Raw genomic sequence first — 24,919 nt, forward strand, 5'->3', positions numbered from 1 at the left:
TTCTTGTCCAGGAAAAGGGATACACAACCACATGTATTGGCTTTTACATGTGAGGTCCGAAGTGAATTCTAGTGTCTACCTAGTTCCGAGTGCCCTGATTATCAACTAGTCCTACATGAATGTGTCTGTAGAGAGATGTGTGTTGCCAAGTCCCGCCATGCGATCAGGGACAATTATCAACCGGCGATAAATGTGAGCTGAGGTGCAATTTGTTTGCACAGCTCAGAGTTCAGTAAGTTGTTCGTCGAAGAAAATAGCCGTGAGCGGTACGCCATTAGGACGAATAACGCCGCGATACATGCCACTGCAGTTCAATGGAAGAGCCACTATTACAGCCAGAGTTCAAGTCAGTGTATAGTTTACGCGAGAACGAAGCCGTACCGTTTCCTTCTCTGTCCAACGCAATAATACCGCCCATTCCTCCTTCCTTGAACAAGTCATCTATGACGTTCTGAGTCGCCTCGTCCAGGGACTCGCCGAGGTATTGCATCCGCCGGGCAATGTTGGAAGCTGCAGCTCGACGAATGTAGTACTAAAGGGTATGGTTAGCACTTGCAAGCTGAAGATCTGCTCGGTTGTTTCTCACGTCTCCGTCACCAGTACCCGAGACGCCTACACCTTCAACACTCGGTTTGCCTCTTAGACGATCCCAGGTACGCTTCACAAATCCACCGTCCCTTACCCATTCTTCAGCCCAAAAACCACATCCCATTACGGGAGTATCTCCAACCCGACCGACAAGCTTGTTCGTACGTCCCCCAGTGGAGGTTACTGCTGCAATGCAGCCCCGGATATCGAGTGCGACCGCACCAACAGTACCCGTTGGCATCAGATCAAGAGGCTCCCACGTCTCTTTTTCTTTATCATCACAAAGGGTGGCGACATCCGTAGTCTCTGAATTTGTGTCGTCGGGTATTTCAGGTCTGGGGTATTCAACAGGATCTTCGGGCAACCCAAGACCACGTCTGTGTTCTCTCCACCGTGCCTCAGTCCAGAAGTAGGATGGATCGACCTGACTTACGCCAAGTGAAGCACCTATGGCTTCTGCTGCTGCACCCGACAACATTGGGTGAGGGGCAAGCTGAGGTGCGAGGTAGAGCGCGCGCGCGAGATGAGAAGGATTTCTAGTGTGAGTGATTAACGTAACCGAGGATCCGCGTCGAGAGGAGGGCATTGCGGGGTGCGATGCAGGAGGCTTAGAGACCATTAAAGAAGTCTCGAGCTCATTCTAGATAGGATGATATACAAGAGGGCCCTTGATCATAGGCAAGGAAACGTACCTTGCCTGCAACATTAAAGACCGCGCCATGCCCAGAGTTAAACAAGGGGCAGTCTATAAGTCACATGTAGAAGTTAGTTATCGACTGCCCAAAAACTTGTTTATCGCACCTTCCATGACTGATACAGCCTGGACCGCAGCATCCATAGCTTCTCCTCCACTCTTGAGCACCTCATAGCCCGCTTTCAATGCCCGTGAGAGTGCAGCCCTGTACTTGGCGCGTTGCTCAGGCGTTGATTCCTCCCGCATCATGGTACCAGCACCGCCATGGATGACAAGGACATAGTTGGGCTCCGCAGACTTCTTGCCGGGCTTGAGCGTAAGCTTGGCGTTCTTCGAGGCAGGCATTGTAAGCAATTTCCAAGAGAGAGATCCTCAAAAACAAGAATGGCCTCCCTGGGAAGTGCATGGTTGCCTGTACACCAAGATAAGACAGATACGTATTTGATAACTATGCAGTGAGATATCACTATAATTATCGTGCTGGCACGATCTGAGATCTGAGTTTAAAAATGCTTGTGCAAAGTTCAGTCAAGCGATTGATCGTTCGCATTGGATGGTCTTCCAGCGCAGCAGCGTGACCATAGCGGAGAAGACAAGGGGATCGGTTCGGATCAGTGTCGTTTTTGCAAGTCAAAGATTTGGCCGATACCAGAATGACGAGCACATAGCAAATTGAACTCTGACACTCTGGCAGGTCTTCGAGGTGGGTATTGCAAGTGTTCCAATTGGTAAATTTTGAAAGTAAGGCGAAAACAAGAAGGTCGGAGGCGTGCTAAGATATGTACACGTGCACTTGAATATAACAGGAAGTTAGCAAATAGGCAATCGTAGTGAATCATTTAGGCGGTCTCGGAAATCGATTCCCGATGCTTGGCGGTGTTGGTTAGCACTGACGATGGCAGGCAGCTAAGGTGAACCTGCTTCTACCTGCTCAAGAGTCTCGGCGATGGGTGCATTAAGCTTGAAGTCTCCATCATATGCCACACACAAGTACTTGTTGCGCTAATCAAAGTGATGCTTCCCGTAGACACTCTGCGTGCCATCGGCGCTCTGCATCGTCCTTCGTCTTCTCACCGGTTCTCTGAGGTCGGGCCTGCCGGCCCGCCACCACATGTATACCACTGTTAATGCAGTTCGGTTACCGCTATTAGGTATTCGAAGGACTGTAATTACGTATGTCGCTCAAAGAGTCTTTCCTCGGAGTTCCAGGTTCCAACGCTTGTGGGGAGAGTCAATACTACTTAACAGTGACTCGAAGAAATTCTCCCCAACACGCCGACCTTGATGGGACGACTGTCTAATTCCTTCTTCAGCCTACTACAGAAGATCTCAGCTCAACATGACTCGGAGTGACTCTTTTTCCGATTCCGTTGGTTTTCAAACTGTTGCAGTGCGTAGTATACTCCTCATCCATCCATTTTATTTGCTCATTTGACTTCAGTATACTGCAGGTAGTTTATATTTTCCTTTTTATGTTGGCAAAACTGAATCCTCTACAGTGGCATCTATAACAGTTTTAGTAAGTGAGACCAAACGGACTCTGAGTCGTCATAAATACTAATTTTTCTTGGTAGCTTTTTGACTTCATCATCACTTTCGACTCGGAGGTCAGTTATTTCTAATCGCGCTATGTAAATTTGACAAGATGCCAGGTTCGTTGGACATGGGGAAGAGGGTGGGGAACAACGAGGATAATCTTCGTCGTTTCTCGCTATTCACCGTTTGTAGGCCTTGTTATGACCGTATACTGTGAGTACTCCCAGCCTTTTGTCCACCCTTGCTCTTCACTGAGGTCCCGCGGATAGACTCGGTCGGGTCCGTCCATGGAGGAATTGTAAGCTCTTCGCTACACCACATTGAAAAACACTCATGATGATATTTCAGCCCAATCATGGGACATTCACTGCTGTATATGATGGTGGTGTACAACAACAATCTCAATTATAATCCAATCCTCAATCATTTTCTAGTCATCCGCTGGTTGGGTATAGCTGCTGCTGAGCGTGAGTATCCACTCCATAAATCAAATTGTTTCTTTTCCAATGACGCCTTTTGCTCAAAGTCCTGCTTGTGATAAGGACATATGTGATTTGGGAGTGTAACAAAAGGTTCTTGGTTTTGACATTGATTCTTACCACGGTGAGCTTAGTCTCTTTCTCCCGAGTCAGTTGCTTTTGACTAAGAAAATGAACCATTCCCTCAGGCTGTTTCAATAGCGGTGCTGGTAATCTCAGACGTTGGTGCAAGCAAATCCAGAGGTCTGTACATTTCTCCTGAATTTTATTTTCTCACACCATATCTTCAGATTCGACTGGCGTATTTGTGGAAGGGCAGAGCTCCAGCATAGTTTATGGTTTGTTGATGTTGGTCGAGCTTGGTACGTATCATTGTGATGATTCTGCTCAGTTACTGCATGACCACTCGCAGTGCTGATGACGCTGACACTGTACAAACACTTCAAATATTTCCGAATGGAACATAGTCCGTTGGTGACTGCTTTATGTCGGGATGGCATAATTTCCATACTTTGTATCACTCGTGAGTTTCAAAGGCTCTTGTGAGTAACGCGAGCTTACTTTTCGCAGTGGTCTCGACGGCCAATTGCATTTCCATCATTTTACTACCTGTAAGCAAGTCATTTTTATATCGCCATATAAACTTCTGATCCGGGCGTCCAGCCATCCTACAGTGCACTCCTTGCTGGGTAAGCCATATCGTTACTTATTTCGTGTTTAAATCTGAGTCGGAGAAGCCCACAGCTAGTCGCGCATAGCGTTCTCGCCTCACGCCTCCTGTTCAATTTGCGAGAAATGTCCGAATTGCAGAATGCTGTGATCGACGAGACTATCCTGGAAGCGGTTTCTCAACCCATAGCGTTTCAAATCCCACCTTGCACGCACCAGAGCTGTAGGATTTTACAAACCGCTAGTCCGATGTCTACACAATCTTGTTTTATTGACGATAATCATATGCTATTGTGAGGTCATTAATGTAGTCAATTCGATGGTTTATCCATGCAGTATATATCGAGTAAGCATTCAAGTTGTCCTGGAATATGTTATGGCATCAGCGCGTCGTCTGTAAATTATAATGACATGTACGAGGGAAGCATATGGTACAGCTGAAGCATTTGGTCAAGTATGGTTCATCTCATCTCACAAGTACACATGTTCTGACGGATTGGTGCTCGGGTGACGACATCAGTTGTCTGGGCGAGAACGCAGAGAGGTACTACTATCCACAACAGAATGTAACTGAGATCCAGAGCTGAAGGGAAGGAATACACGATACGTTTGAGTTCAAATCTCGTCAGTCAGTCGGTAGGCTTACCTCGGCCTGGCGTCTGACACTTGTTCATCTCGAGTACTGTCACTGTTCGCTGACGAAGGCAACTTGTGAGTTGAAGCTACAATCGCCGATGAGTCGACACGACACTATAAAACAGAGAAAACCAACATTTACCGCCTGCATAGGGTGCTCGATAAAGCCGACTCGACGGCGACTCGAGGTTGAGGGCTGCGAGCAATTGCTCGGCCACCTCCTGTTCCATCTTGCAACGCTGCGTGAGCCGCGCAGATACTTCATTTCGTTTGAGGCCTCGAGACTGGTCTGTCCCAACGAATTTTTGAACTCGCCGCCATATTTGTTGCAGAGCAGACCTAGGATTAGGTCCTGCATCGCAACATTTCACCAGAAGTTCCTGGATCGCTTTCTGCGACTCGATGTTCGCAGCTAGATCTTCAGATCCACGCATGCTAGCAATGTTTGCGCAGACATAGTCCACACAAGCGATTTTGTGCGAGCTGAAGATCGCCTTGTAGCCTTTCTGGTTTACGCCACGATGATTTGTGACGACGAGAGCGACTGGGACGTCTTCTTCACAAAACACTTCATGGAACAGCCTATAGTGACCCCTCATCTTCTCGATCTCCTCGTTGCGTACGCAATAGAGGAGTAGATCTATACCGCCTCTTTGCCTTAGAGCATCGATCGCGAGGTATGTATCAGCGATAGCTTCCGTATACCCTTTTGTATCCAGCCCGGGTTCGAGAAAACCAATGGTATCAAAGATTTGAAATGAACGACCATCGACTGGAATTGTGTACTCAGTCCAGTGTTCAGTACAGTGATTAAGGTCGCCTGATGTGGGTGCCCGGCTTTCTCCTGCGAGTATGTTCACGACCGAGCTCTTCCCACATCCAGTTTGGCCAACGACGAGTACGTTGAATGTCTACTATCCAATGAACATTCGAGATTGCAACGCTGGCTCAAGACACTTACCGACATATTCACCACTCTCTTGCTTTTGGTATTGATCTAGGCACTGGGCTCAAGTTGCTGAATTATGCTACGACAGTAAATATGTCGAAAAATGATTTGTAAAGAATACAACATACCAAGACTCTCGAATTCAATGCGACAGAGGACAAGTAAGTGTAGGACAGGTTATTTCAAGGTTAAAGAAGCACTCAACAGTCTGCACCCACACGTTGCTGCCTCATGCAGTGTGCGAAGTCGCCTCATATTCAAATTGCATATCATTCATGCCGGCGACGGTGTTAAGACTCATGTCACTGTCTGGTCGCCTCGTCGGATAGTGTTCAAATCTTCGAACTGCAAAACAATACCGTGGATTTCATATGAGTGGTATTATTGGGAGCTTGTAGTCCATGCTTATTGACGGCTTTATGTGTTTCCTGGGGAGCGGATAACAAGCAAACCTACCTGCACGAACACACTGCAATCTAGTCGCAGCTGCCGTCGGGTGGACCATCCTTCCATCTCTCATCAACCTTTGCACATTCAAACATTTCCTTGCCCAGCCTCTCATTCACCTCATTATGACGCTCACAGAACCACTTGCTCAACCTCTCCCGACTGCTCACGTCTGGGGGATGCTCCTTTAATTTATCGCCAAAGTCCGCCGCGCAGTGTGTGCATGGATACAGGACGGGTAGCGCATGGATGAGGTTTAGCATATTTGCACGCTGGTGGGTGGTGGGCCGTGCTGGGTAGTATGCCGCAGTCGCATGCAAAAATGACCACGTGGCACGTCCAAGGGCTTCGACATCCGGTGGACAGTGTGCGGGCAGTGTTGCATTGTCTGGCTTAGAATCTGGGGGTCGGAAGCCTGTTCCAGATGCAAAGGCAGCCATCATTCCTGCGGTAGATTTCTTGCTCGAACTGGCAGTGCCTGAAGGGGGCCTCCAATTACGAAAGGCCGTACATATCTTGCAGGGTTTTCCGTCCGGACCAATCACCATGCCGGGTGGTAACGAAGGCTTAGATGACGGTGGGCTTGGTAATGCCGGGCGTTCAGACGACTGAGATCGATCCCCCATATCGGAAAGAGACGCTGCACGTATATGGTTGTACATGAGGTTATCAGTACCAACCACGTTGCTCTCGAAATTTACTATTACCTTGAAACGCTTGTCAACAATTGTACAGGGCCCGGGCAAAGGCAATTAGAACTCGTTGGATTGCCAAAGAGGAAAACGTCGTTACGTTGTTAAACGTATTACGTGACGGAATTATATTTAATTCCTCACGTGCTTCAAGTTTGTACACCTCAGCATCATCATCATTATCATTCATCCGCTGCTGTCCCTATCTGCGGTAACAAGGGCGAGAATGCGATGCACGCGACAGGATACGAAAGGTAGGCCCTGGGACTCCAGGAGAAACAGCTGCCAGTGGCTACCAAGAGAGCAGGTACGTTTTTATCTGGCAAGCTTCATAGTAGACATGAACTTCCAACTTAAATGTACATATAGGCTTGCTTTCTCCAAACCACATGCCATGTATTCATGAATGGTGACATTTTTGACGCTCAAACCTGGTCAATATTAACGTTAAGGCAATGAACGCGAGTCGTCATGCACGGCGAAAGACCATCCTGAACGAGACACATCTCTGTAAGGCTGGTTGTTGTCTATCTTTATCTTGCGAATAACTATTGTAGACCCCTCAAGTGGGAGTCGCTGGGCTTGGACATCGTAATTGGTTTGTGATCATCCTTCTGCTTTTCTGGTCTTAGCATGTTGTGCAACTTCGGGCTCAGAGCCAGGCGGCTCTACTTCAAGAAAGGTGTGTTCCTTTTACATTTTCCTCAAGAGCGCTCACTCGCTGCACAAAGAAATGGCAGTGATGTCTCAGTTGAAACCTCAAATTTCAAACGTGATTTGGCCACCAGCTAGTTGTCTAGTCTACATGCTTGGTCACAACGATCGACACCATCGGGGAAGGAGTTCGTGGCTGTGATATCCCCCAAACCCTGCTATAACCACTTTGTTTCCGAGTGGTGCGGGAAAACTGTAGCTAGCTATGTACAGTGCTTAAGGATACTTACCCTGCAACTTGGCGCAATTTTTTCCACCCAAAAATATGTTTGGTGTGTCTCCGTGTGCCGATTTACGACAATATTGCAGACTACAAAAGTGCTTCTCGAGTGCTTTATGTACATAAAACACGTACTGGATCCCTGCTTTTCGCTAGCCTGCCCTTTCTACAGCTTAGTCAGTAAGTAGCTTTATTCGTCTTAGTGTAGCATATGATCATACATATCACCATCCAAGCTATCCAAGCTCATCGTATCGTAGTCCAGCCTGAGACTCAAGCCGCTGATGACTGCCCCAATGGTATGCCATGAGACTTCAGAGAGTTTTAGCATTTCACGAGGTACGCTTTTTCCTGGCAGGAGCCCATTTTTTCCTGCATACCGTGACAGTGCCCGTGGGGGCCCTGTGTCCTAGCGTGGGGCACGGTACATTTTTAATTGTTTTCACACATTTCTCGCTTGATCGTCTGGCTATGTATCCCTGCATCTGCATCTGCATTCCCGCCGGTGCCGGCTTCCTCGTTGACCACGGCGAGCACTCGCTGGTCAAACGCCAAGACGCTCTTAGTCAACCTCCCTGCCGGTACCCGAATTACTATTACTACAATTACTAATTATTAATTTATCAATTACAAAAGTACGGCACCCAAGCTGACCTAATATAGCCACAAGGGTTATCGAGTCGCGAATGATGGCGACAGAATTCCGTGCGGTGCATCATGGTGCCACATATATGCACTGGTCAGATAGTGCACGTACAAAAATAACTGCATCCGATTGCAATCGCGTGTCTCTTTCCTACTTCCCCTTCATGTACATTGGACTTGGCCTATGACTCGTTCAACATCTCGCTCTTCCTCGCGGACTAAGCCTGAGTCCTCAGCACGTGGACAACACGTCAATATAGATGATGCGGAAGCGTCAATCCCTCAGCCGGTGCGCGGAGGTCTACGGCGTGGCCTATCTGCACGTCAAGTACAAATGATTGCAATTGGTGGTACCATTGGAACTGGACTCTTCCTCGGAACCGGAAAATCCCTTGCTCAAGGCGGTCCTGCGAGCATGCTGATTTGCTATGGCATAGTGGGATTCATTGTGTATGTGACGCTATTGCTGTTAGGGGAGATGGCTACACAGTACCCGGTGGCTGGTGTGTCACTTCTTTTATATACTTAGGCAGCGCCCTAATCATTTGCATCTCTCAAAGGGTCGTTTAACGCCTATGCAATACGCTTTTTTTCGCCATCTTACGGTTTTGCCCTATCGTGGAACTATTGGTTCAACGATGCAGTGTCTGTCGCCTCCGATCTCACTGCTGCTCAGTTGGTGTTACAATTCTGGACGCCTTCATATCCTTGGCTGGTCAGCCTGCTCTTTTGGGTGTTCCTTGTATCACTCAACTCCTTTCACGTCAAAGCTTACGGAGAATTGGGTCAGTAGCATATATTTCCTTTCCCTTTCCAAAATGGGATTAACGCCTTGCGGTAGAGTATTGGCTTTCATTCCTGAAGGTCGTCACCATTGTGATCTTCATCATCCTTGGCATCCTTGTCAATGTCGGCGTCAATCAGTCGCATACCTACATCGGAGCACACAATTGGTACATTCCTGGGGCTCCGTTCGTTGGTGGCTTTGGTGGTTTCGCCAAGGTCTTCGTGACAGCTAGTTTCGCATGTGAGTTGCATTGGTAATTGTGAACCTATTTACCTGATCAGTGTGTAGATGGTGGAACAGAAAGTCTAGGTATCACCGCAGGAGAGACGGAGAACCCCTCGAAGAACATGCCAAAGGTTGTTAAGTTTGTGTTCTGGAGGCAAGTAAAGCATTCAGACTTTCATAGATCATTGATGTGCGAGCCGTGAGGTTAGAATTCTGTTATTTTATATCCTGAGCATCCTGCTCATCGGCCTAAACGGTGGGCTGCTCCCTGCTTGCACGCCACTACACACCTAATTGTTTTGATTAGTGCCATGGGATTACCCGAATCTATCGAATAAAACGACCACTACATCCCCTTTTACGATTGTATTTACTCTGGCTGGTTCAAGTGAGCACACCTTCCTCGCCCTTGGTCCAAGTGTTAAAGTTATTTCGAACAGCTGTAGCCGGGTCATTTATGAACACCGTCATTCTCACCTCTGTATTATCTGCCGGTAACCACGCCCTTTTTGCGGGGACCAGAGTTCTCTATGGCCTATCTGTTGTTAGCCCCACCCCCCACGCACCTCGTATATTTTCTCGGACCACTCGGGGAGGTGTTCCCTTGTACGCGCTGCTTGCGACGAGTAGCATTAGCGTGCTCTGTCTTGGCAGCAGTTTTATTGGCAGTGGCCAGCTGTGGGGATGGTTGCAAAACATCGTTGGGGTCTCAAACCAGGTCCGTATTAATACGTGAATGTGTGGTAAGCCTGGACTTAGAAAAAATTAGATTGCCTGGTTATCAATTGGACTGGCTAGTTGGAGATTCAGGAAAGCCTGGATCAGACAAGGTCGATCTCTAGACGAAATGAAGTTTCGAGCATCGTGGACGTGGCCATGGGGTCCTTACTTTGTTGTGCGTGTTTTAATACTGCTAGCTACCTGTTCCCTAATCCATGCGACCTCCCAGATTATTGCAGTGACCTCCCTCATCTTGAGTGCGTACTGCACTGCTGTCTCTGCATACTGAGTACTGACGAACTGAAAAGTCCAAGGATGGTCCTCTATATTCCCCACATTCTCACCAGTGGATTTTGTCTCCTTTTACATCGAGATACCCATCATGGTTATCATGGGCCTCTGCTGGGTCCTGGCTAAGAACGTCTTCATAGACTCCATACCAGTTCCAGGTAACGCCGATCACCCTAATGAGACGACCTCTCTGATACCCCGCAACGCTGGAACCCAAGAAGCTCATTCCAAGTGGAGGTCCGATATTGTGGACATTCAAACCGTTGATCTGTATAGTGACGAATACGCCGACGAACCATTAGATGAAGTAAAGGATGAACCAAAGGCAAAGAGGTTTAGTTTCTTTTGGAGGTTGTATGACATGATGGCTTAGATTTCGCGTTTGTTTTCATGATATCACTTTGCTTTGTGTAGACTATAACGTACATCCGTATTGTATCCTATCTAGTTGTATTATTTAACGTGATATGAAGCACTATCTCATGGAAGCTGGAACGAACAGAAGTACTCAAGGAAGCGAAGACTGTTTACATGCGCGAGGGGGGCCGATCAGCTTTGAAATTGGGGGTTGTAGGGAGCGGTGCTTCTCGCTATCCCCCTCAATAACGGCGGGTTATCTGCGGCACTGCGATATCAGATATCATGCAGCAATACTAATTTATAACAAAGCGTATTATGTCGGGGCAAATTACTGTCTCCCGATGGTATATATACACCATGCATCAATTTCTTACATACAAATTTAAGCAGGTGGGAGAAATACTGCCCATAAGACACAGCTCAAAGCACCCCACAAAATACTCCACGTGACCCATGCTTTCCCCCACTTCGGAAGATCGAGCATGAGACGAGCAGCAGCCCAGTACGTGAGTGGAAGAGACGGGAGAAGCCTGAGTGATATCTGAACGTGAGCACTGAATGTCAAAATTGCGGTGAGCGCCAAGGCGTGGAGTACGTGGGGTAGTAGGGACGGAGATAAAAATGGAGAGTCAAGCCGAGAAGGGGGAGGGACGTCATCGTTCTTTGAGCGGATCCGCGGGGCGATATGAGGAATAATGACAAGTAAGTTCGACAGATAAAACCAGCAGAATGCGAACACGTGAAGCAAGATAGGAAGCGCGAACATAAAGTTTGGTATGTTGGAGATTGTCCAATATCGCAAAAAGCCAACCTTCCAGTATTCGGATTGCACGTGGGAGTATATCGAAGGAAGCATATTGTTCGTACACCAATCCGGGATGTGCGTTACTGGTGGTTTGCAGAATTGCATATATGCAATGACATTGTGGTGGATAAAGGGGATCAGAGGCAACGCGGTCCACAACACGCATTTAAGTAGGCGCCCAGGAGTAAGCTGGCATAAATGCATTAACTCGAATATCACAACTCAGATTGCTTATGCTTACTAGATCTTTCTGCCCTGAGAGAAAGGGTGTGACCAGCATACCCCACAGTATAAATCCGGACAAGAATATTCCATTGGACCTGAACATGCTTGCCAATGCAAAGCATATAGATGCTTCAGCCCACTTGGAGCGAGCACAGGCGAGCATGCCCCGATATGAGAGATATGTGAAGAACGGTTCGCTATACGATGCCAATTTAAGCGCAGCGGGGCTACTCGAGAATAGGGAGAGTGCAGCAGACAAAAATGCCAAGGAAGGTGAGCGGAAATGATGCAATGATAAGTGATATAGCACGAGTGTTGAGTCGCACAGTATGGCCATGCCTGCTCCACCTCGAAGAAGCGTCCCCCAACCGTTTGAACCAAAACCTGCCAGGTCCTGCAGGTAGGCTGAAATGCGCATCAAAAGTGGCAATCCATTGAAGAATGCCCACTCGTGTTCATATACGTATCCTTCTCTTGCTATGTGCGCAAAATGGAACGCATCCCAACGAAGAAAGATAGAGGATGGGGGTGTTCCACTGATCCAAATGCTTGGTGATGCATCAAACAGTGGAAGCAAGTATGCAGAAATCGAAACTAATATCCAGACTGCAAGTCGTACTAACACAGAAAGGGTCAGTAAAGTTCGAACATGCCTCGTCGTTGCTGATTGCATTTCAGTGTCAAAGGTCATGTTGTTTGTCCCTGTTTAGAAAGAAACCAATAAAGTTTAAGTTATGTAATCCGATCTACTTTTAGATGCGACACTTTGCACGTCAATAAGCATGACCTGCCACATGCTACCAGCCGAACGCCGGGCTACGTTTCATTCTCTCGAGCGTCAGGCTTCAGCGCAGTTTTGTGGTTTACCGTACGTTGCTAATATTTGTGCGAGAAGTATAACTAACCAGCTCATGAACAGGCTATAAAGTAAACGCGCTTTCTCACTGAAAAGTATATTGGCCATTGGCCCACAGCCGTCGTGTGAATTATATCGCTAGCAAATCACCTGCTAATTGATGTCCCCCAAATCCAAAGACTTCAATCTCAAGCCAAAGATACTACAGGTGCCCCTGACGGCACCTGCGAGCTCAGCGGCTACTATGAGCCCTGCCGTGCACTCACCTCTAACACTCATCGAATTTGTGACTACTGTTCCGACACCACTTGCTTCAGAGCTAGTTTCCCTTGCGCCATATATTCAGGCCATAAGGCATTTCGCACAAATTATCAGCTGGGAGTCTTCATGGGAGGAAAGCTGGCTTGCTCTTGCTACATGGTGGGCCTTCTGCTTGCTCTCCGAACCGACCCTGAGGTATGCGTGTTCAACTTCTACGCATTCTGGCTGATTTGGACATCTTCATTCGTCAGGTTCTTCTTACCACTTGCAGTCACATTTGTTCTCGCACTGAGACATTGGACATCATCCAATTACGCATCTTCGGCGATCTCACCGCCGGTAATAACCGACAATGCCCTTCACACTCTCATATCTGATCTAACGACAATTCGCGCCCTGCTTCCCTCATCACCTCTTGTCGCATCCCCCCTCCCTCCAACGTTTGTCGTTCTCCGAGTACTCGTATTTATCTATCTGCCCTACCTTGCCCTCACATCTTTCGTCGGTCTCCGTATTTGCATCGCATCATGTGGCACCCTGTTCATGATTCATAGAGCGCACTGGGCTAGGCATGCCCGAGCATCCATTACTCGCAGTGCACATATCCGATGGGCATTTTACTGGCTATGTGCATTTGTCTCTGGGGTGCCGCTCCGACCACCCGCATCACCCTCTCCTTTGGAAGCTTCGATTAAGATACGTCCGGCATCTGTATTAGCGGATGATACACCCAAGCCTTCCGCTCCTCTCCGCTTTTTGTTTACAGTCTACGAGAATCAGCGGTGGTGGATGGGTCTTGATTGGACAGCTGCGCTGCTTCCTAATGAGCGCCCATCATGGTGTAGCTCCTCCCTTGTTCCATTATCCCCACCCTCAGTTTTTCCTCTTCCCTCCTCTACAACGGCATACGTCGCTGTTGGCAAGAACGGTCGCGCAAAACGTGTAGCCCGCTGGACGTGGGAAGAACCTGAATGGCGCGTTATCGTACGCAAGGAAGGCCAGGAGGGCGTCTGGCGAGTGGAGAAGACACCTCCAAAGGATAAAGATGTACCTGATGAATCTACTGCAGCACGGATGTTACGCGTCGCACGCGGCCGCGACAACCTGAATGCAAGCTCCAGTGGTCCTCCCGATTCACCCGAACGGATTGATGAACAACATTCCAGCGATCCGTTCCTCGATTCCGCATCTGAAGATGAGGCTGTTACAGACCCTGAGGGTTGGCTTTACGGTGACAACAAATGGGAGGGTGCGAGCTCGAAGGGCGGGATGGGAAAATACACGCGTTTTCGACGTTGGACTCGCATTGCTGTGCTCACTGAGACTATCGAGCTTGTGGGCCCAGGCGAGTTGGGCGTTGTGCGCGATTCTATGGAGACCAGCGGATATGGAACTGCCGCGAGCTCCATTTTTGGCAGCACTGGTACCCCGTCTATAAGTGCTAACTCGCCGACGTTGAGCTCATTTTCAGAATTAGAAATGCAGAGTGCGATGACAGCGCCAGAGTCGCAGAAGGATGTGAAAGACGGAAAGGATGGAAGTAGCACGAGGAATATGCTGAGACAGCGACTGAAGGCTGTTGTGGAAGGAACGACAAATTGATGATAATGACCTTTGTAATATTTTTGTTTTCGTAGGGAGTGTAATTAACGATCAGGCTCGGAAATCAGATCAACGGTTATGACTTTACATTGCAAACTTCATTGATGATCGATGATCTGCTCTCTCACGTCGGACGACACCTCATCAGACCAGGCTTCAACAGTGGGAAAAGTTAAAGCTTCACTCACCAACTGCATGAACTTCATGATGACTACGTTACGCTCATTCTTGTTATAATATTTGGTATTTTCGATCTTCGCACTACATAATTCAATGAAGGACGCTAAATACTAGTTTGCCGACTCAAGTGGTCGTTGTACTACGTGACTATGTGAGACTGTGAGTCGTCTTTAATGTGCTGCGCTACCTGTCGAGCAACCTCCTTGGCCATTCCACATCGTTTTGTGAGGATCCCAATGATATCCGTCCTTTTGGGACGTCCAACGACAAATTCCACGAGCTTCCTAATGAACGAAGCAAGCCATCCTCGCCCACCGGTCCACCCTTCCATGGATGCATTGCAATGAGCCCCGACCACTCTACGGAGTATTCCATACGACTCCTCATACTTTTCTCTATGCCTCCCGTCCAGAAAATTCCCAGCAGTTATGCATGCGTGTCCCGCGGACCTGATGTTATACTTCTCCAAATAGCCTTTGTGTCGCGTGTACCAGTCTTCCATCGTTATCTCTCTTTCCAGGTTTGTGACGACTAGCACGAGCGGAACTTTTTCCTCGCAGAGAAATTCGAAGAATAACCGATAGTTGCTCTGCATGGTTGCCGTGACTCTACCTCCACGTATACAGAATAGTAAGAGGTTGATACCTCCACGTTCTTTCAAAGTGTTAATGAGGTTATATGCATTTGAAATTGCCGAGAGGTACTCTTCGGTTTGTAGTCTGGGCTCTTCGAGGCCAACCGTATCAAACACCTTGTACCGAGTCTCATTATCGAGGGTTATTTGGTATTCCATCCAATGCAGAGTACAGCGGTGAGAGTCAGGCGATATGTGCGCAATCTGTTGGCCAGCCAGCAGGTTGATGACAGAGCTTTTGCCTGCTCCTGTTTCTCCAAAGATAACAATGTTACGAGTTGAAGATGGCCCCATCTTATATTAGACTCGTGGTCAGTGATATTTGACCCTTCAAATTGGATATAGCGCTAGTCGTACCTGCTGTGGTGACTTCGTGTTGTATCGACGTACAATGGCAATTGCCGCAGAACGATCCTATTTGTAGCTGCAAAAGATGCTGAAACCACACCCCCTCGGTGCGTTTTTCATAATTGTACATCCCGTAAAATGTGCCATGATGTACACGGGAGGCACCCCAAGAGAATCCCGAACATAGAGCTCGATATTACTAAGCTCGTAAACCTTAATATACAGCCACCTGTCATATACCATATTTCTCCTATTACTTTTAGTTTGACTGGGAACACTTATATCTCTTCGAGTTCTCATTCATTCGGCACGATTTTGTGGGACAGTAATATTTCGACCACCCTCTATGTGATAACAAACCATAGATGCTGTGGTTGGCTGGGTGACCCCGTTGCTTACTCAGCCACAGTAGTCAACATCCAACCTCATGTTTGCTTTGCAGGTTGTACGTAACCTTCATGTCGTGCCTGCAATGACATAGGTGCCAGAATCCAGCGTCGGGAAAAGCTCCGTCATCAATCTCCTCGCAGGGCGCAAGGTCTCCAGGACCTCTCCGGATACCAAATATTGTACTTTGCGCTATGAAGCGGAGGATGTCCCCATCAACTACAGTGGATTTTGACAGTCACTAATGCTGACAAGTTGATGAAGGGGCTGAGGGACAATGGAGAAGTCCATCTGCTGTTGTATTGTATTATCAAGGCAGGCAGGAAACCGCCAACGTCCGTCACCAACCACAGGCTATGATATGAATTTTGTTCGATATGCAGTTAATTATATGGAGTGATAAATATGAAGAGATTGAAGCAATTACATCGTACCACTACGTATGAGCTAGAATACCTTGAAGTATTGTAAAGTAACGCGCGTAGTAACTCGGCCCTACAGAGGCCAATATTCAAGAATCGTATTGCGCAAGCAAGCTTGACAACTTTTCATAAAGTCCGAGCTAGATGGGAAATGTAAGGTATTTCGGTACCTGTCTTGTAGGAATCATAAATAAGACGGCGGATGACTTGTTCTGATCGCTGTCGACGTGCGCGCATTACATGTGAGGATGTTGGATCGTCAGGGAGAGAAGTGATACAAGCGTGTGCGGAGAACCGCATACCGAGATATTCTAGATTGGCCTTGTTCTTCGTCCACCATTCATCCATGTCCTTAGGATAATCTTCCAAGGAAGTGACCACGGCGGCAACCGGCACGCGACCTGCCTCAGTGGCTGTAGAGCCAACGATGTCAGTGAAAAATTTATAATCCCTGATCAGTGCTTTCTGGGCCCTCGATCCTCTTATGCAATATAAAAGAAGGTAAACTCCGTCATCTCTATACAACTTCTTGTATGACTTTTTCAAGCGCCATTTTGTGAAAAGGGTTCGGAAAAAACCCATTGATTCGATCGAGGAAACTTCCCAAAGTTTGAATCGGCGATCAGCAAGATTGACTTCATAGGAGGTATGCTGCAATGTGCAGGTTTCTGGACCTGGCGACGTCTGTGCAACGTCACGTCCCATAATCAAGTTGATGATGGAGCTTTTTCCGACCCCGGTCTCCCCGAAAACCAACACATTCAAAGGGCCTGTAATTGACTTGAAGTAGAGGGTTCAGTACACATAAAAACAATGCACCACTAGATTCTCACTAGCGAGACCGCGGAAAAGAGATGGTCTGTTGAAGGACTATAGGGAACGGGTTTGCGTGACGGAACAAGAGTTTGAGAGGAAGACGGAAACGACGATGGGGTCGAAATCCTAGTCTGGTTGATAAAACATTTCAGCCGAATTACTTCAATCACAAGCTGGCAAGTTCATACCTGGTCTATGGCTAAACATGTATTTTGATGGCTTTCTTGTGCCTCGCCAACAAGGACATCCTGTCAGAGTCAGAAACTCTACGCCCACATGACGAGACAAGCCATGAGCTTACATCTTGTTTCAGAGCCTCTTGTTCCCCCGCTATGAAGTTCCTAGCCGCGAGAGCACATGGACGAGCAGAAGGATTGATGGACCAACACTGCTTAATATGATTCCAGCGGGTGTCTGTAACGTCAGACGTCGCCGTGGATACCTCAGGACGCGGGATACACTCTCCATTTTGAATTTTTTTAACGACATCGTACTCGTCAACGTCATGCCAAGGAACACTCAGGGCCAACACCTGGGATGAGTGATGCATTAAATATAGATTTTGTGGACTTAAATTGCTTACATGGAACATGACACAACCAAAGGAATACATGTCGTTCTGCGTGGTCGGTTTGATATCAGAAAGGCGATCATGTGACCTGAGCAACTCAGGCGCAGTCCACCTGATTGCACCAGGACGAACAGTTGATCCTTCAATTGGACAGTTTTTTGAACGTGCGCAGAGGACATTTGACAAACCGAAGTCCGTTAGGCAAGCCTTGTATTCTCCATCTTGGAAATCTACCAAAACGTTAGACTACGTTGTTTAGTGAAGAGCGATCGAATGTAGAGAGGATGAGCTTACGCTCGTGATGTCACCGTGAACAGCGGGAAAAGAGTGAACTAATGGCAAATCTATCAGTTAAAACAGGACGACCCCGTGGGGATACATACTATAGTAGAGCCCAGATGCTATGCCGTGGAGCTAGAGAATGAGGATCTTTCAATTTAGGTCCATTGCAGCTAAACGATTCTGAGTTACCAGCTTCAATTTGGACTTTATGGTTAATGTAGCACCCTGTTCTCCGATCAGACGGTACAGTGTGCCGTCCGGAAACCACCGGGAGACAAGAGCTGTGGTTGGCCCAAACCCATCTGTCGTTCCATAAAGTGTGGCGATATTGTCATGGATGAGGTGCGCCCATATTGAAGTTTCTTGTCGAAACCTCTAGTGAATTCACGTAAAATGGTATTCAGAACAGAAAATCATAGACCCTTACTCTTAATTCCTGCTCTGAGACGTGATTCATCTGAAGTCTAAAGGTTTTTACTGCGACCTGTAGTACAATGATCGACAGACTGATCAGCAAGTGACGCCAGCGCTACCCACTGGCCAGACCTTTTCGACAAAGCCCGACGGTTGTCTCCATTCACATCTATACACGTTTGCGAACCCACCACTAGCGACGTAGTCATTTATTGTACCGAAGATCTGACCTGTCAGATCTTTTGCTAGCGCAAGTTGTCCTTCCGGACTAAAAAAAAAGAGGGAATTGAATCAATGAAGGCATTATCTAGTATGAACACCCTACAGAGATGGATGTATTGAACCGGATTCCTGGGGGAAATGCGTCGGTATCATGGGTGACTGGACCTGCGAGTCATCGATCTTACACTGATTGATATACTCGAGAATTTGTGTAATCCCTGGACGATCCATATGATTCCGAGACCAGCAGCGTTCGATTAAGTTCCAGAAACCATTAGGGATGTTCTTGGGACGTGCATGAGTGGCTCCTTGTGACAGCGCAATAGCGATTTGATACGAATTTCTCTCCTTCCATGGGATATTCTCCGATATGATCTGGGCGGAAAAGGTCAACGGTAGCGCCGCAGCGACATGGAATAGATCGCACAAAGAACATAATGCTACCAAAAGAATAGATATCGCTCGCGTCAGTCGGTCGTGCAGATTCGTCAGACTCTATTCCAATGACTTCAGGCGCACGCCATCGAGCATTGAAATCACATGCCGCAGTGGTCGAGTTCAACTGCAACTCTGGGTCTCCTACTACTGTTGCGAGACCGAAACCTGTGAGGCATGGAATCCCCGAATCGTCTATCAGCACATTGTCCTGGCTTACAAATAAGTGCAACATCTACAAAGAGACAACCGGGCATACGGGTTGAAGGTCTCCGTGTACGATCTTCATCGAGTGAACTGCGTAGGAATCAGTAACAAAAACTACGACTTGCTAGAGATAAACGAACGATAAGAGAGGCCATCGGCGATACCCTCAACCTAGTAACACGAGAATCGATGAGCATTAGTTGAATGCGATAGGTACGAACAAGGGACATACCAATCCAATTTTTGTGGAAGTAGAAAGGGTTGCTGCCTGCTTCTCCAGGAAAATATATAACGTCCCAGATGGCATCCATGGATAAACAAGAGCTGGCCATGGTGATTCGATGCGTGCGATACCAAGTAGCGGCACAATGTTCAAGTGGATCAATTTCAACCACACAATAAGTTCCCGGCGAATTGCCTACAAGGTCGATGTTCAGCCAATTGTTAGTCGGTACAGCTCATTTGAGAAGCTGACTTTCTCTAGTTTTGGCATAGCTCTATTAGGATCAATAATGATTACTTTTACAGCTACCTGAACAATGTGAAATGGACGTTCTGTAAGTTAACCCAGGCTACTCAGACGAACTCAGACGAACCTCCCTTGTGCCTTCGCTGGTCTTCATGGTACATCGATGAACTTGGCTAAATGAATCGATTGTAATCGGTGGTTCAAGCTTGTTAATTCGAGACGTGAGGTCGGGGACTGTATTGCTGCAGAATATGATGAAGGAGGATGTCGCATTACGGAAGCAAACTCACTATTCAAGCGCAAAACCTGGGTCCATTGTGACTGCTGTTCCACGGTGGCGAACGCGGTATTTGTCTTCTTTTCTAAACGTATATGGTAATGAGCGGAGTCGAGCGGAGTTTAAAACCACCTAACGCCCACTAGGGGTTCGCTCAGCAGAGTGACTTTTCAACTTAGTCCCGGTGGAGCATCCGATGTGGCATAACGCGGCGTAATTCTGATCCACCTGGCGGGGCGCGGCCAAGATCTCTTTGACTGTAATACTCGATATGTGCCATCGATTGTCGTCACTGCCAGCGTGCGAGGAACTATCCTCGAGGCTACGGGGTTCTCAAAATTAATTGATTTACCATGGTCCGAACCATGTGTTTAAGGTTTGGTGCAAACTCAACAGGTCTTGAAATCATCCTGCACTATCATACTAAGTGTTTGCAGCTTTGAATCACTCTGTCAGACTTATCCAGAGCACTTCTGAGATTACAGTTAATAAATAAATGAATATTTTTATTATGCGGTACGATTGATTTATAATTAATATTGTAACCGCGTTGAAGCAATGTTGCAAAGTCGAAGTTCTCCACCATGCATCATGCATCAAATTTGTAAGCACACTAGTCCTCCATGATAGCTCGGTTCTTTAAATTACCTCCAAGACGGGATGGATCCCAAACTGACGTGACGCGTGCACAATATTCCTCGTAGCCTCCTGCACCTTCCTTCACCCTCACCACCTGGTAATCTCCTCGCGACCGCCGGCAACCTGTGACCCGGCGCCACTAGGGTCTTGAGTTCGACCACACGGTGATGTTTGTGAACCGAGCTAGACCCTCGAATTCATGTTCACAGGTGCTACAAACTCGTGTCCCTTCTTACATGATAATTTGCGGCATGTTGCCCTTTACATAAATTCTTACATATAAACGTTACAGTATAGGCAAGTGCATACTTAACTTTACACCCATCTCGTTGTGTATGGCTGCTTCAAGTTGTCGAATAGCGCTTAGCACCCACATCCGAGTCATGGGGGAGAATGCGCTTGCAGAGTGAGTCGACGACTCCATAACATGCGTCCTCTGGTGATCTTACTAAATGTATGGGGCCACATCTGCACACATACAACAACATCACCATCAGCGACCTTGCGTCTCAAATCGAGCATATATCTCCAATTAAAACTGGCTCGTTTGGCAAGGTTTATCGATGCGCCATTAATGAAGGCAAAAACGAGGTCTGTGACAGTCTATCCGAGCACTGCAGGCTCGTGTATATGATATATACCAGGTTGCAGTGAAGGTATTCATAATCAATCCTCGAAGATCTCTGCAGAAACTTCAGAGCGTAAGTCTTCTTGTGTAGATTCAAATGACACTTCATCCACCCTTTATATGGTCTGTCATTGTAGGCGATGGATCGGGAAGTCGCAGTATGGCTCAAGCTCAGTAAATCGGATTATGTCGTGCCACTACTTGACATTGCAAATCTCTCTCCTGAATCGTTGCCAGCTCTTGTTTCAGAATGGATGCCTTCCGGGACATTGGATCAATACCTCCAGAAGGACGCTAAAACCCTTGCTGCTAGAGTTGAATTGGTGAGTCCCTCATTCACATCGATCACATTTAACAGGTGCTCATCTATTCGCCTGATGCTAGTCCAAGGGCGTTGCTGGCGGCGTCAACTATCGTCTGTCAATTTCTATCTAGGCGTTATTTCAGTTATTAATAGGCTTACCCAGTTCGCTTGGAGAAAGTCGTCCACGGAGACCTTCACCCCGTGTGTACGATCATCTCTTTGTAGATGTCGCACTCATTTGCAAGTCTCAGGGCAATGTGCTGATCGATCGTGAAGGAAATCCACGTCTCACAGATTTCGGTCTCGCGATAGTTGTAGGAGAGCCAGAGTTGCAGTGGGGAACAACGACTGCGGCACTTGAACTCAATGCTCGATGGCGTGCACCTGAAGTCCTTGGAATAGAGAGGGAGGTGGCCAAACCAACTTTCATGAGTGATATCTATTCCCTGGGAAGCATCATTTTCTTTGTGCGGCCTATTTTGTCGTTCTGTAGTCCCGACCTTATTTTCTCCGCTTAGATCATCTCAGGAGATATACCATGGAAAGAGAAGAGAAACTCCGTTCCGATCTCTGTTGCACTGTCGCAAAAAGCCACTCCCACACGCCCCGAGAATATCCTCAATGGTCACTGGAACTTGATTCAACAATGCTGGTCGCGAAAGCCGGAGGATCGCCCCGAGTCTACAGAAGTCCTTGAATGCATCAAACAACTTGAGGTTAACGACTTGCAGGTTCGGCAGCTCTCACACATCACAATCGATGGCAAATTCTAATGCATTTATTGTTAATTCAGGCGCCCATTTTGAATCAACCAGTGGATCTGACAGGTCAGATCATTGGTGAAATAAAGGACCTTGCCCCAAGACTCGGAGGCAACTTTACCAATGTGTATAAATGTGAATGCAAACAGGCATCAGGACGTACTATCAAGGTCCGCCTATTGCTGGCGTGATATTGATGTAGCTGTTGACTACTGTACTCCAGGTCGCTGTCAAAATCATCAAGTTTAGCATCTCAAATGAAGAGTTAGAAGTGAGAATTGTGTTATTCTTCTGCGATCTGTGCATCCTTAAAAATCTCAATTGCCAGAGATTTCATCGCGAAACTAAGACCTGGGCGATCCTCGAGCATGATCACATCATTCGTCTTCTTGGAACGGCAAGAGAGTTTGGGCCACCTGATGTCCCGCCAGCCCTTGTCTTTCCGTGGGTTGAGACCACGCTCCCTAGCATTATCCAGGAACAGGGCGCCAAACTGAGCATTAGGTCCAAATTAGATTTGGTGAGCTGATATTGACTTGTAATGCATCTAGACTAAATCATCCATATCAATCCCCGCTAGCTTTGCGGTACAGCTTCTGCACTTGAACATCGTCCGTCTTTCTGTCCGTCATCGTTTTCCTTCGACTGATATGATTGTCATTAGTTCATTGTCGGGGCATCGTCCACGGGGATGTCACAAGTGTTCGTTGAACTTCTTTACCTGAATCTTTGCTCATAGAAAGTTTCAGCCCAATATTCTGGTGGATATATCGGATGGGAGATACCGCGCATGTCTCACTGACATCGGGTTGGCAAAAATTCTGAGTGGCCATTTAGCTAATGGCGTAGTCGACGTATCGCATGTTCAACTTGATGCGGTAAGGTGGACCTCGCCTGAGTTGCTCAGTGGCGGTAATCCGACCAAAGAGAACGACATGTATTCTTTTGGTTGCATCATGCTCCACGTGAGTCTGAAGCTCGCAAGCCTGTACCCACTGTTGCTCATGACCGCTATACTCAGCTATTAACTCTGCGTACTCCTTGGCATACAATCTCCAATAATTTGACAGTCGTTGAACACATCCGTAGAGGAGAGCATCCCGAGCCACCACATTCGCCTGATCTCACAAATATACGCTGGAATATGATTCGCGAGTGTTGGTCAGCCATGGTGTCCCGTCCATCTGCTTCGGTGGTTATAGACTTTTTGAAGGGTGAGCTGGAGGCTTTGGCCAGTCCCGACACTACAGAAGCTTCGACAGATGATGTAGGTTCATTCATGATTTGTCTATATTCATGCAAGGCCAAACTATTATTCTCACAGCACGCAACTATTCGCCAGCTACCCAATATACCCATCACGATGGAAAAGCAGAAAAGCGCTAAAAACATCGTTATATTTGGCGCAATGGGTGCCGGAAAAAGTTCCCTCGTAAACCTCATCGCAGACCAAGACATCGCTAGAACTGAGCACAATCCCAAGCGCTGCACCCTCACATGGACCAAATATGTGTTACCCAAGCTTTTTGATGACGAGATGCAACACAATATCTTCGACACGAGGGGCATCGATGACCCAAAACTCGAGCCAAATGAGTACCACCGATCCATTAAAAATGCCAGCCGCCTTCTCCACGAGCTTGATACATGCGGCGGTACCAATTTATTGGTATATTGCGTTCAAAAAGGCCGTGACAATGGCACATTGCAGAGCAACTACCAGTTATTCCGTGAAGTGTTATATCAGCGGCAAGTCCCCATAGTCATGGTGGTGACGTGCCTCGAGGACGAGACAGTCATGGAGGAATGGTGGACGCGGAACCGTGCATCGTTAGAGGCATCCCAAATAGTCGTGGAGGGGCATGCATGCGTAACGACCCTGAAGAATGAAGACACGAAGTACAAGGCATCGAGAGAAGCCGTGCGTGAGCTCATCCAGGAGTATGCAGCCGTTACACCAGTGTCAAGGGGATGGAAGCATGAGAAGATAAGCAGCGCGTTCATGCGATGGATCGGGTATCCTGACCCGGAGTATAAGAAGTCGCAGGAAAAACTACAGAAGGACCTCGAGGGTCGATGTGGCATGAAGACACAGTTGGCTTCGAAGGTCGCAAAAACATTATGTGCACGTAGCCCAACGGACTTGCTGCCGCGCTAAGGATTGATCGCTATACACATCACGTATCATGCAGTAGCTTAAGTGCGTACTGGACTGGCTTCCAACATCAGGGAAACGTAATTTGTTACGAAGTGCTTTGTAGTACTCTGTAGCACCCTGTAGCACTCTGTAGCGCGATACTTCCCGCTGATGAAGTTGTAGGTAAGTATGATATTCAACTGGTCGAGGTGGTTTTCGTTTCAGCTACTTTTATATCAACATTAATTACTGCTGTAGCGGGAATGTTACTCTTGGCTTTCAGGGTTTTCAAAATTCATTCTTGTACTCATCGTGTCTTGCGTGCTTGAGCTCTCGCATGACGCCGTGCGAGCCGCTCTTCCAAACCATCTATGCATGAGCGCTA

The 24,919-nt window shown here is 47.5% G+C and overlaps 12 protein-coding genes across 12 annotated transcripts; 5 read left to right on the forward strand and 7 right to left on the reverse strand.

Moving 5' to 3' along the window:
* Positions 1-50: 50 nt before the first annotated feature.
* Positions 51-2,039, reverse strand: EDB93DRAFT_1134044 (asparaginase). The gene is made up of 5 exons (XM_041449058.1): positions 1,390-2,039; positions 1,281-1,333; positions 587-1,228; positions 382-532; positions 51-326 (listed from the first exon to the last, which is right to left on the reverse strand). Exons 1-5 carry the CDS (start codon positions 1,625-1,627, stop codon positions 223-225), a joined length of 1,188 nt encoding a protein of 395 aa, XP_041309522.1. The 5' UTR covers positions 1,628-2,039; the 3' UTR covers positions 51-222.
* Positions 2,040-2,174: 135 nt separating this feature from the next.
* On the forward strand, positions 2,175-4,429 carry EDB93DRAFT_208357 (uncharacterized protein). Its single transcript, XM_041455704.1, has 15 exons — positions 2,175-2,672; positions 2,724-2,733; positions 2,782-2,801; positions 2,857-2,889; positions 2,935-3,031; positions 3,088-3,116; positions 3,167-3,200; positions 3,253-3,285; positions 3,345-3,421; positions 3,486-3,540; positions 3,588-3,659; positions 3,710-3,820; positions 3,868-3,908; positions 3,961-3,986; positions 4,035-4,429. Exons 1-15 carry the CDS (start codon positions 2,622-2,624, stop codon positions 4,261-4,263), a joined length of 918 nt encoding a protein of 305 aa, XP_041309523.1. The 5' UTR covers positions 2,175-2,621; the 3' UTR covers positions 4,264-4,429.
* On the reverse strand, positions 4,373-5,822 carry EDB93DRAFT_208472 (P-loop containing nucleoside triphosphate hydrolase protein). The gene is made up of 5 exons (XM_041455705.1): positions 5,680-5,822; positions 5,564-5,630; positions 4,745-5,513; positions 4,613-4,688; positions 4,373-4,549 (listed from the first exon to the last, which is right to left on the reverse strand). Exons 2-5 carry the CDS (start codon positions 5,567-5,569, stop codon positions 4,483-4,485), a joined length of 918 nt encoding a protein of 305 aa, XP_041309524.1. The 5' UTR covers positions 5,570-5,630; positions 5,680-5,822; the 3' UTR covers positions 4,373-4,482.
* A 205-nt stretch (positions 5,823-6,027) lies between these two features.
* Positions 6,028-6,624, reverse strand: EDB93DRAFT_1082006 (ERV/ALR sulfhydryl oxidase domain-containing protein; the record flags this gene model as incomplete). The annotated part of the gene is made up of 1 exon (XM_041445662.1): positions 6,028-6,624. The coding sequence occupies one exon, from the start codon at positions 6,622-6,624 to the stop codon at positions 6,028-6,030; it is 597 nt and encodes a 198-aa protein (XP_041309525.1).
* A 1,231-nt stretch (positions 6,625-7,855) lies between these two features.
* On the forward strand, positions 7,856-8,368 carry EDB93DRAFT_208640 (uncharacterized protein). Its single transcript, XM_041455706.1, has 2 exons — positions 7,856-8,205; positions 8,261-8,368. The coding sequence occupies exons 1-2, from the start codon at positions 7,931-7,933 to the stop codon at positions 8,280-8,282; spliced, it is 297 nt and encodes a 98-aa protein (XP_041309526.1). The 5' UTR covers positions 7,856-7,930; the 3' UTR covers positions 8,283-8,368.
* Positions 8,369-8,453: 85 nt separating this feature from the next.
* EDB93DRAFT_1082096 (amino acid permease-domain-containing protein) lies at positions 8,454-10,665 on the forward strand (the record flags this gene model as incomplete). Its single annotated transcript, XM_041445668.1, has 9 exons — positions 8,454-8,772; positions 8,830-9,054; positions 9,111-9,296; positions 9,345-9,439; positions 9,486-9,537; positions 9,589-9,669; positions 9,722-9,999; positions 10,051-10,204; positions 10,310-10,665. 9 exons carry the CDS (start codon positions 8,454-8,456, stop codon positions 10,663-10,665), a joined length of 1,746 nt encoding a protein of 581 aa, XP_041309527.1.
* A 369-nt stretch (positions 10,666-11,034) lies between these two features.
* EDB93DRAFT_1082051 (glycosyltransferase family 76 protein) lies at positions 11,035-12,355 on the reverse strand (the record flags this gene model as incomplete). The annotated part of the gene is made up of 2 exons (XM_041445666.1): positions 11,035-11,646; positions 11,699-12,355. The coding sequence occupies 2 exons, from the start codon at positions 12,353-12,355 to the stop codon at positions 11,035-11,037; spliced, it is 1,269 nt and encodes a 422-aa protein (XP_041309528.1).
* A 67-nt stretch (positions 12,356-12,422) lies between these two features.
* EDB93DRAFT_208658 (integral peroxisomal membrane peroxin-domain-containing protein) lies at positions 12,423-14,515 on the forward strand. Its single transcript, XM_041455707.1, has 3 exons — positions 12,423-12,550; positions 12,602-12,994; positions 13,051-14,515. Exons 2-3 carry the CDS (start codon positions 12,699-12,701, stop codon positions 14,399-14,401), a joined length of 1,647 nt encoding a protein of 548 aa, XP_041309529.1. The 5' UTR covers positions 12,423-12,550; positions 12,602-12,698; the 3' UTR covers positions 14,402-14,515.
* A 205-nt stretch (positions 14,516-14,720) lies between these two features.
* On the reverse strand, positions 14,721-17,083 carry EDB93DRAFT_1082044 (P-loop containing nucleoside triphosphate hydrolase protein; the record flags this gene model as incomplete). Its single annotated transcript, XM_041445665.1, has 3 exons — positions 14,721-15,509; positions 15,988-16,142; positions 16,600-17,083. Coding segments are annotated over 3 exons (1,428 nt in total), but the record flags the coding sequence as incomplete, so codon positions are not given.
* Positions 17,084-17,235: 152 nt separating this feature from the next.
* Positions 17,236-18,236, reverse strand: EDB93DRAFT_208721 (uncharacterized protein). Its single transcript, XM_041455708.1, has 5 exons — positions 18,231-18,236; positions 18,143-18,173; positions 18,054-18,091; positions 17,377-17,989; positions 17,236-17,319 (listed from the first exon to the last, which is right to left on the reverse strand). The coding sequence occupies exon 4, from the start codon at positions 17,799-17,801 to the stop codon at positions 17,388-17,390; it is 414 nt and encodes a 137-aa protein (XP_041309531.1). The 5' UTR covers positions 17,802-17,989; positions 18,054-18,091; positions 18,143-18,173; positions 18,231-18,236; the 3' UTR covers positions 17,236-17,319; positions 17,377-17,387.
* EDB93DRAFT_208777 (kinase-like domain-containing protein) lies at positions 18,135-20,127 on the reverse strand. Its single transcript, XM_041455709.1, has 11 exons — positions 20,079-20,127; positions 19,916-20,022; positions 19,795-19,851; positions 19,552-19,737; positions 19,460-19,490; positions 19,372-19,409; positions 19,105-19,323; positions 18,781-19,052; positions 18,469-18,723; positions 18,231-18,416; positions 18,135-18,173 (listed from the first exon to the last, which is right to left on the reverse strand). Exons 2-9 carry the CDS (start codon positions 19,940-19,942, stop codon positions 18,552-18,554), a joined length of 1,002 nt encoding a protein of 333 aa, XP_041309532.1. The 5' UTR covers positions 19,943-20,022; positions 20,079-20,127; the 3' UTR covers positions 18,135-18,173; positions 18,231-18,416; positions 18,469-18,551.
* A 511-nt stretch (positions 20,128-20,638) lies between these two features.
* Positions 20,639-24,555, forward strand: EDB93DRAFT_1327199 (kinase-like domain-containing protein; the record flags this gene model as incomplete). The annotated part of the gene is made up of 16 exons (XM_041455077.1): positions 20,639-21,110; positions 21,202-21,295; positions 21,349-21,405; positions 21,470-21,655; positions 21,717-21,747; positions 21,800-21,837; positions 21,888-22,103; positions 22,155-22,367; positions 22,430-22,567; positions 22,621-22,668; positions 22,726-22,917; positions 22,978-23,008; positions 23,062-23,099; positions 23,147-23,362; positions 23,419-23,664; positions 23,722-24,555. Exons 1-16 carry the CDS (start codon positions 21,040-21,042, stop codon positions 24,553-24,555), a joined length of 2,649 nt encoding a protein of 882 aa, XP_041309533.1. The 5' UTR covers positions 20,639-21,039.
* Between the last annotated feature and the right edge of the window lie 364 nt (positions 24,556-24,919).

This window comes from Suillus bovinus, assembly GCF_016758785.1.
Source record: "Suillus bovinus strain UH-Sbo-P2 chromosome Unknown EDB93scaffold_15, whole genome shotgun sequence".
NCBI classification, from domain to species: Eukaryota; Fungi; Basidiomycota; class Agaricomycetes; order Boletales; family Suillaceae; genus Suillus; species Suillus bovinus.

Excerpts from the sequence above, each read along its gene's own strand:
- EDB93DRAFT_1134044 (XM_041449058.1), bottom strand. The coding sequence starts at position 1,627 with ATGCCTGCCTCGAAGAACGCCAAGCTTACGCTCAAGCCCGGCAAGAAG. Across the intron at positions 1,334-1,389 it reads GGCTGTATCAGTCATGGAAG|ACTGCCCCTTGTTTAACTCT; the intron begins GTGCGATAAACA and ends TGTGACTTATAG. Across the intron at positions 533-586 it reads CGGGTACTGGTGACGGAGAC|TACTACATTCGTCGAGCTGC; the intron begins GTGAGAAACAAC and ends CATACCCTTTAG.
- EDB93DRAFT_208357 (XM_041455704.1), top strand. The coding sequence starts at position 2,622 with ATGACTCGGAGTGACTCTTTTTCCGATTCCGTTGGTTTTCAAACTGTT. Across the intron at positions 2,802-2,856 it reads TGGCATCTATAACAGTTTTA|CTTTTTGACTTCATCATCAC; the intron begins GTAAGTGAGACC and ends TTTTCTTGGTAG. Across the intron at positions 3,541-3,587 it reads TGGTGCAAGCAAATCCAGAG|ATTCGACTGGCGTATTTGTG; the intron begins GTCTGTACATTT and ends CCATATCTTCAG.
- EDB93DRAFT_208472 (XM_041455705.1), bottom strand. Across the intron at positions 4,689-4,744 it reads TCGAGCACCCTATGCAGGCG|CTTCAACTCACAAGTTGCCT; the intron begins GTAAATGTTGGT and ends CGGCGATTGTAG. Across the intron at positions 4,550-4,612 it reads GTGTCAGACGCCAGGCCGAG|CTCTGGATCTCAGTTACATT; the intron begins GTAAGCCTACCG and ends CCTTCCCTTCAG.
- EDB93DRAFT_208640 (XM_041455706.1), top strand. The coding sequence starts at position 7,931 with ATGAGACTTCAGAGAGTTTTAGCATTTCACGAGGTACGCTTTTTCCTG. Across the intron at positions 8,206-8,260 it reads CTTAGTCAACCTCCCTGCCG|TACGGCACCCAAGCTGACCT; the intron begins GTACCCGAATTA and ends CAATTACAAAAG.
- EDB93DRAFT_208658 (XM_041455707.1), top strand. The coding sequence starts at position 12,699 with ATGTCCCCCAAATCCAAAGACTTCAATCTCAAGCCAAAGATACTACAG. Across the intron at positions 12,995-13,050 it reads CTCTCCGAACCGACCCTGAG|GTTCTTCTTACCACTTGCAG; the intron begins GTATGCGTGTTC and ends TTCATTCGTCAG.
- EDB93DRAFT_208721 (XM_041455708.1), bottom strand. The coding sequence starts at position 17,801 with ATGTATTCCTTTGGTTGTGTCATGTTCCATGTAAGCAATTTAAGTCCA.
- EDB93DRAFT_208777 (XM_041455709.1), bottom strand. The coding sequence starts at position 19,942 with ATGAAGACCAGCGAAGGCACAAGGGAG. Across the intron at positions 19,738-19,794 it reads CTATGCCAAAACTAGAGAAA|GCAATTCGCCGGGAACTTAT; the intron begins GTCAGCTTCTCA and ends TCGACCTTGTAG. Across the intron at positions 19,491-19,551 it reads CTTCCACAAAAATTGGATTG|GTTGAGGGTATCGCCGATGG; the intron begins GTATGTCCCTTG and ends TCGTGTTACTAG.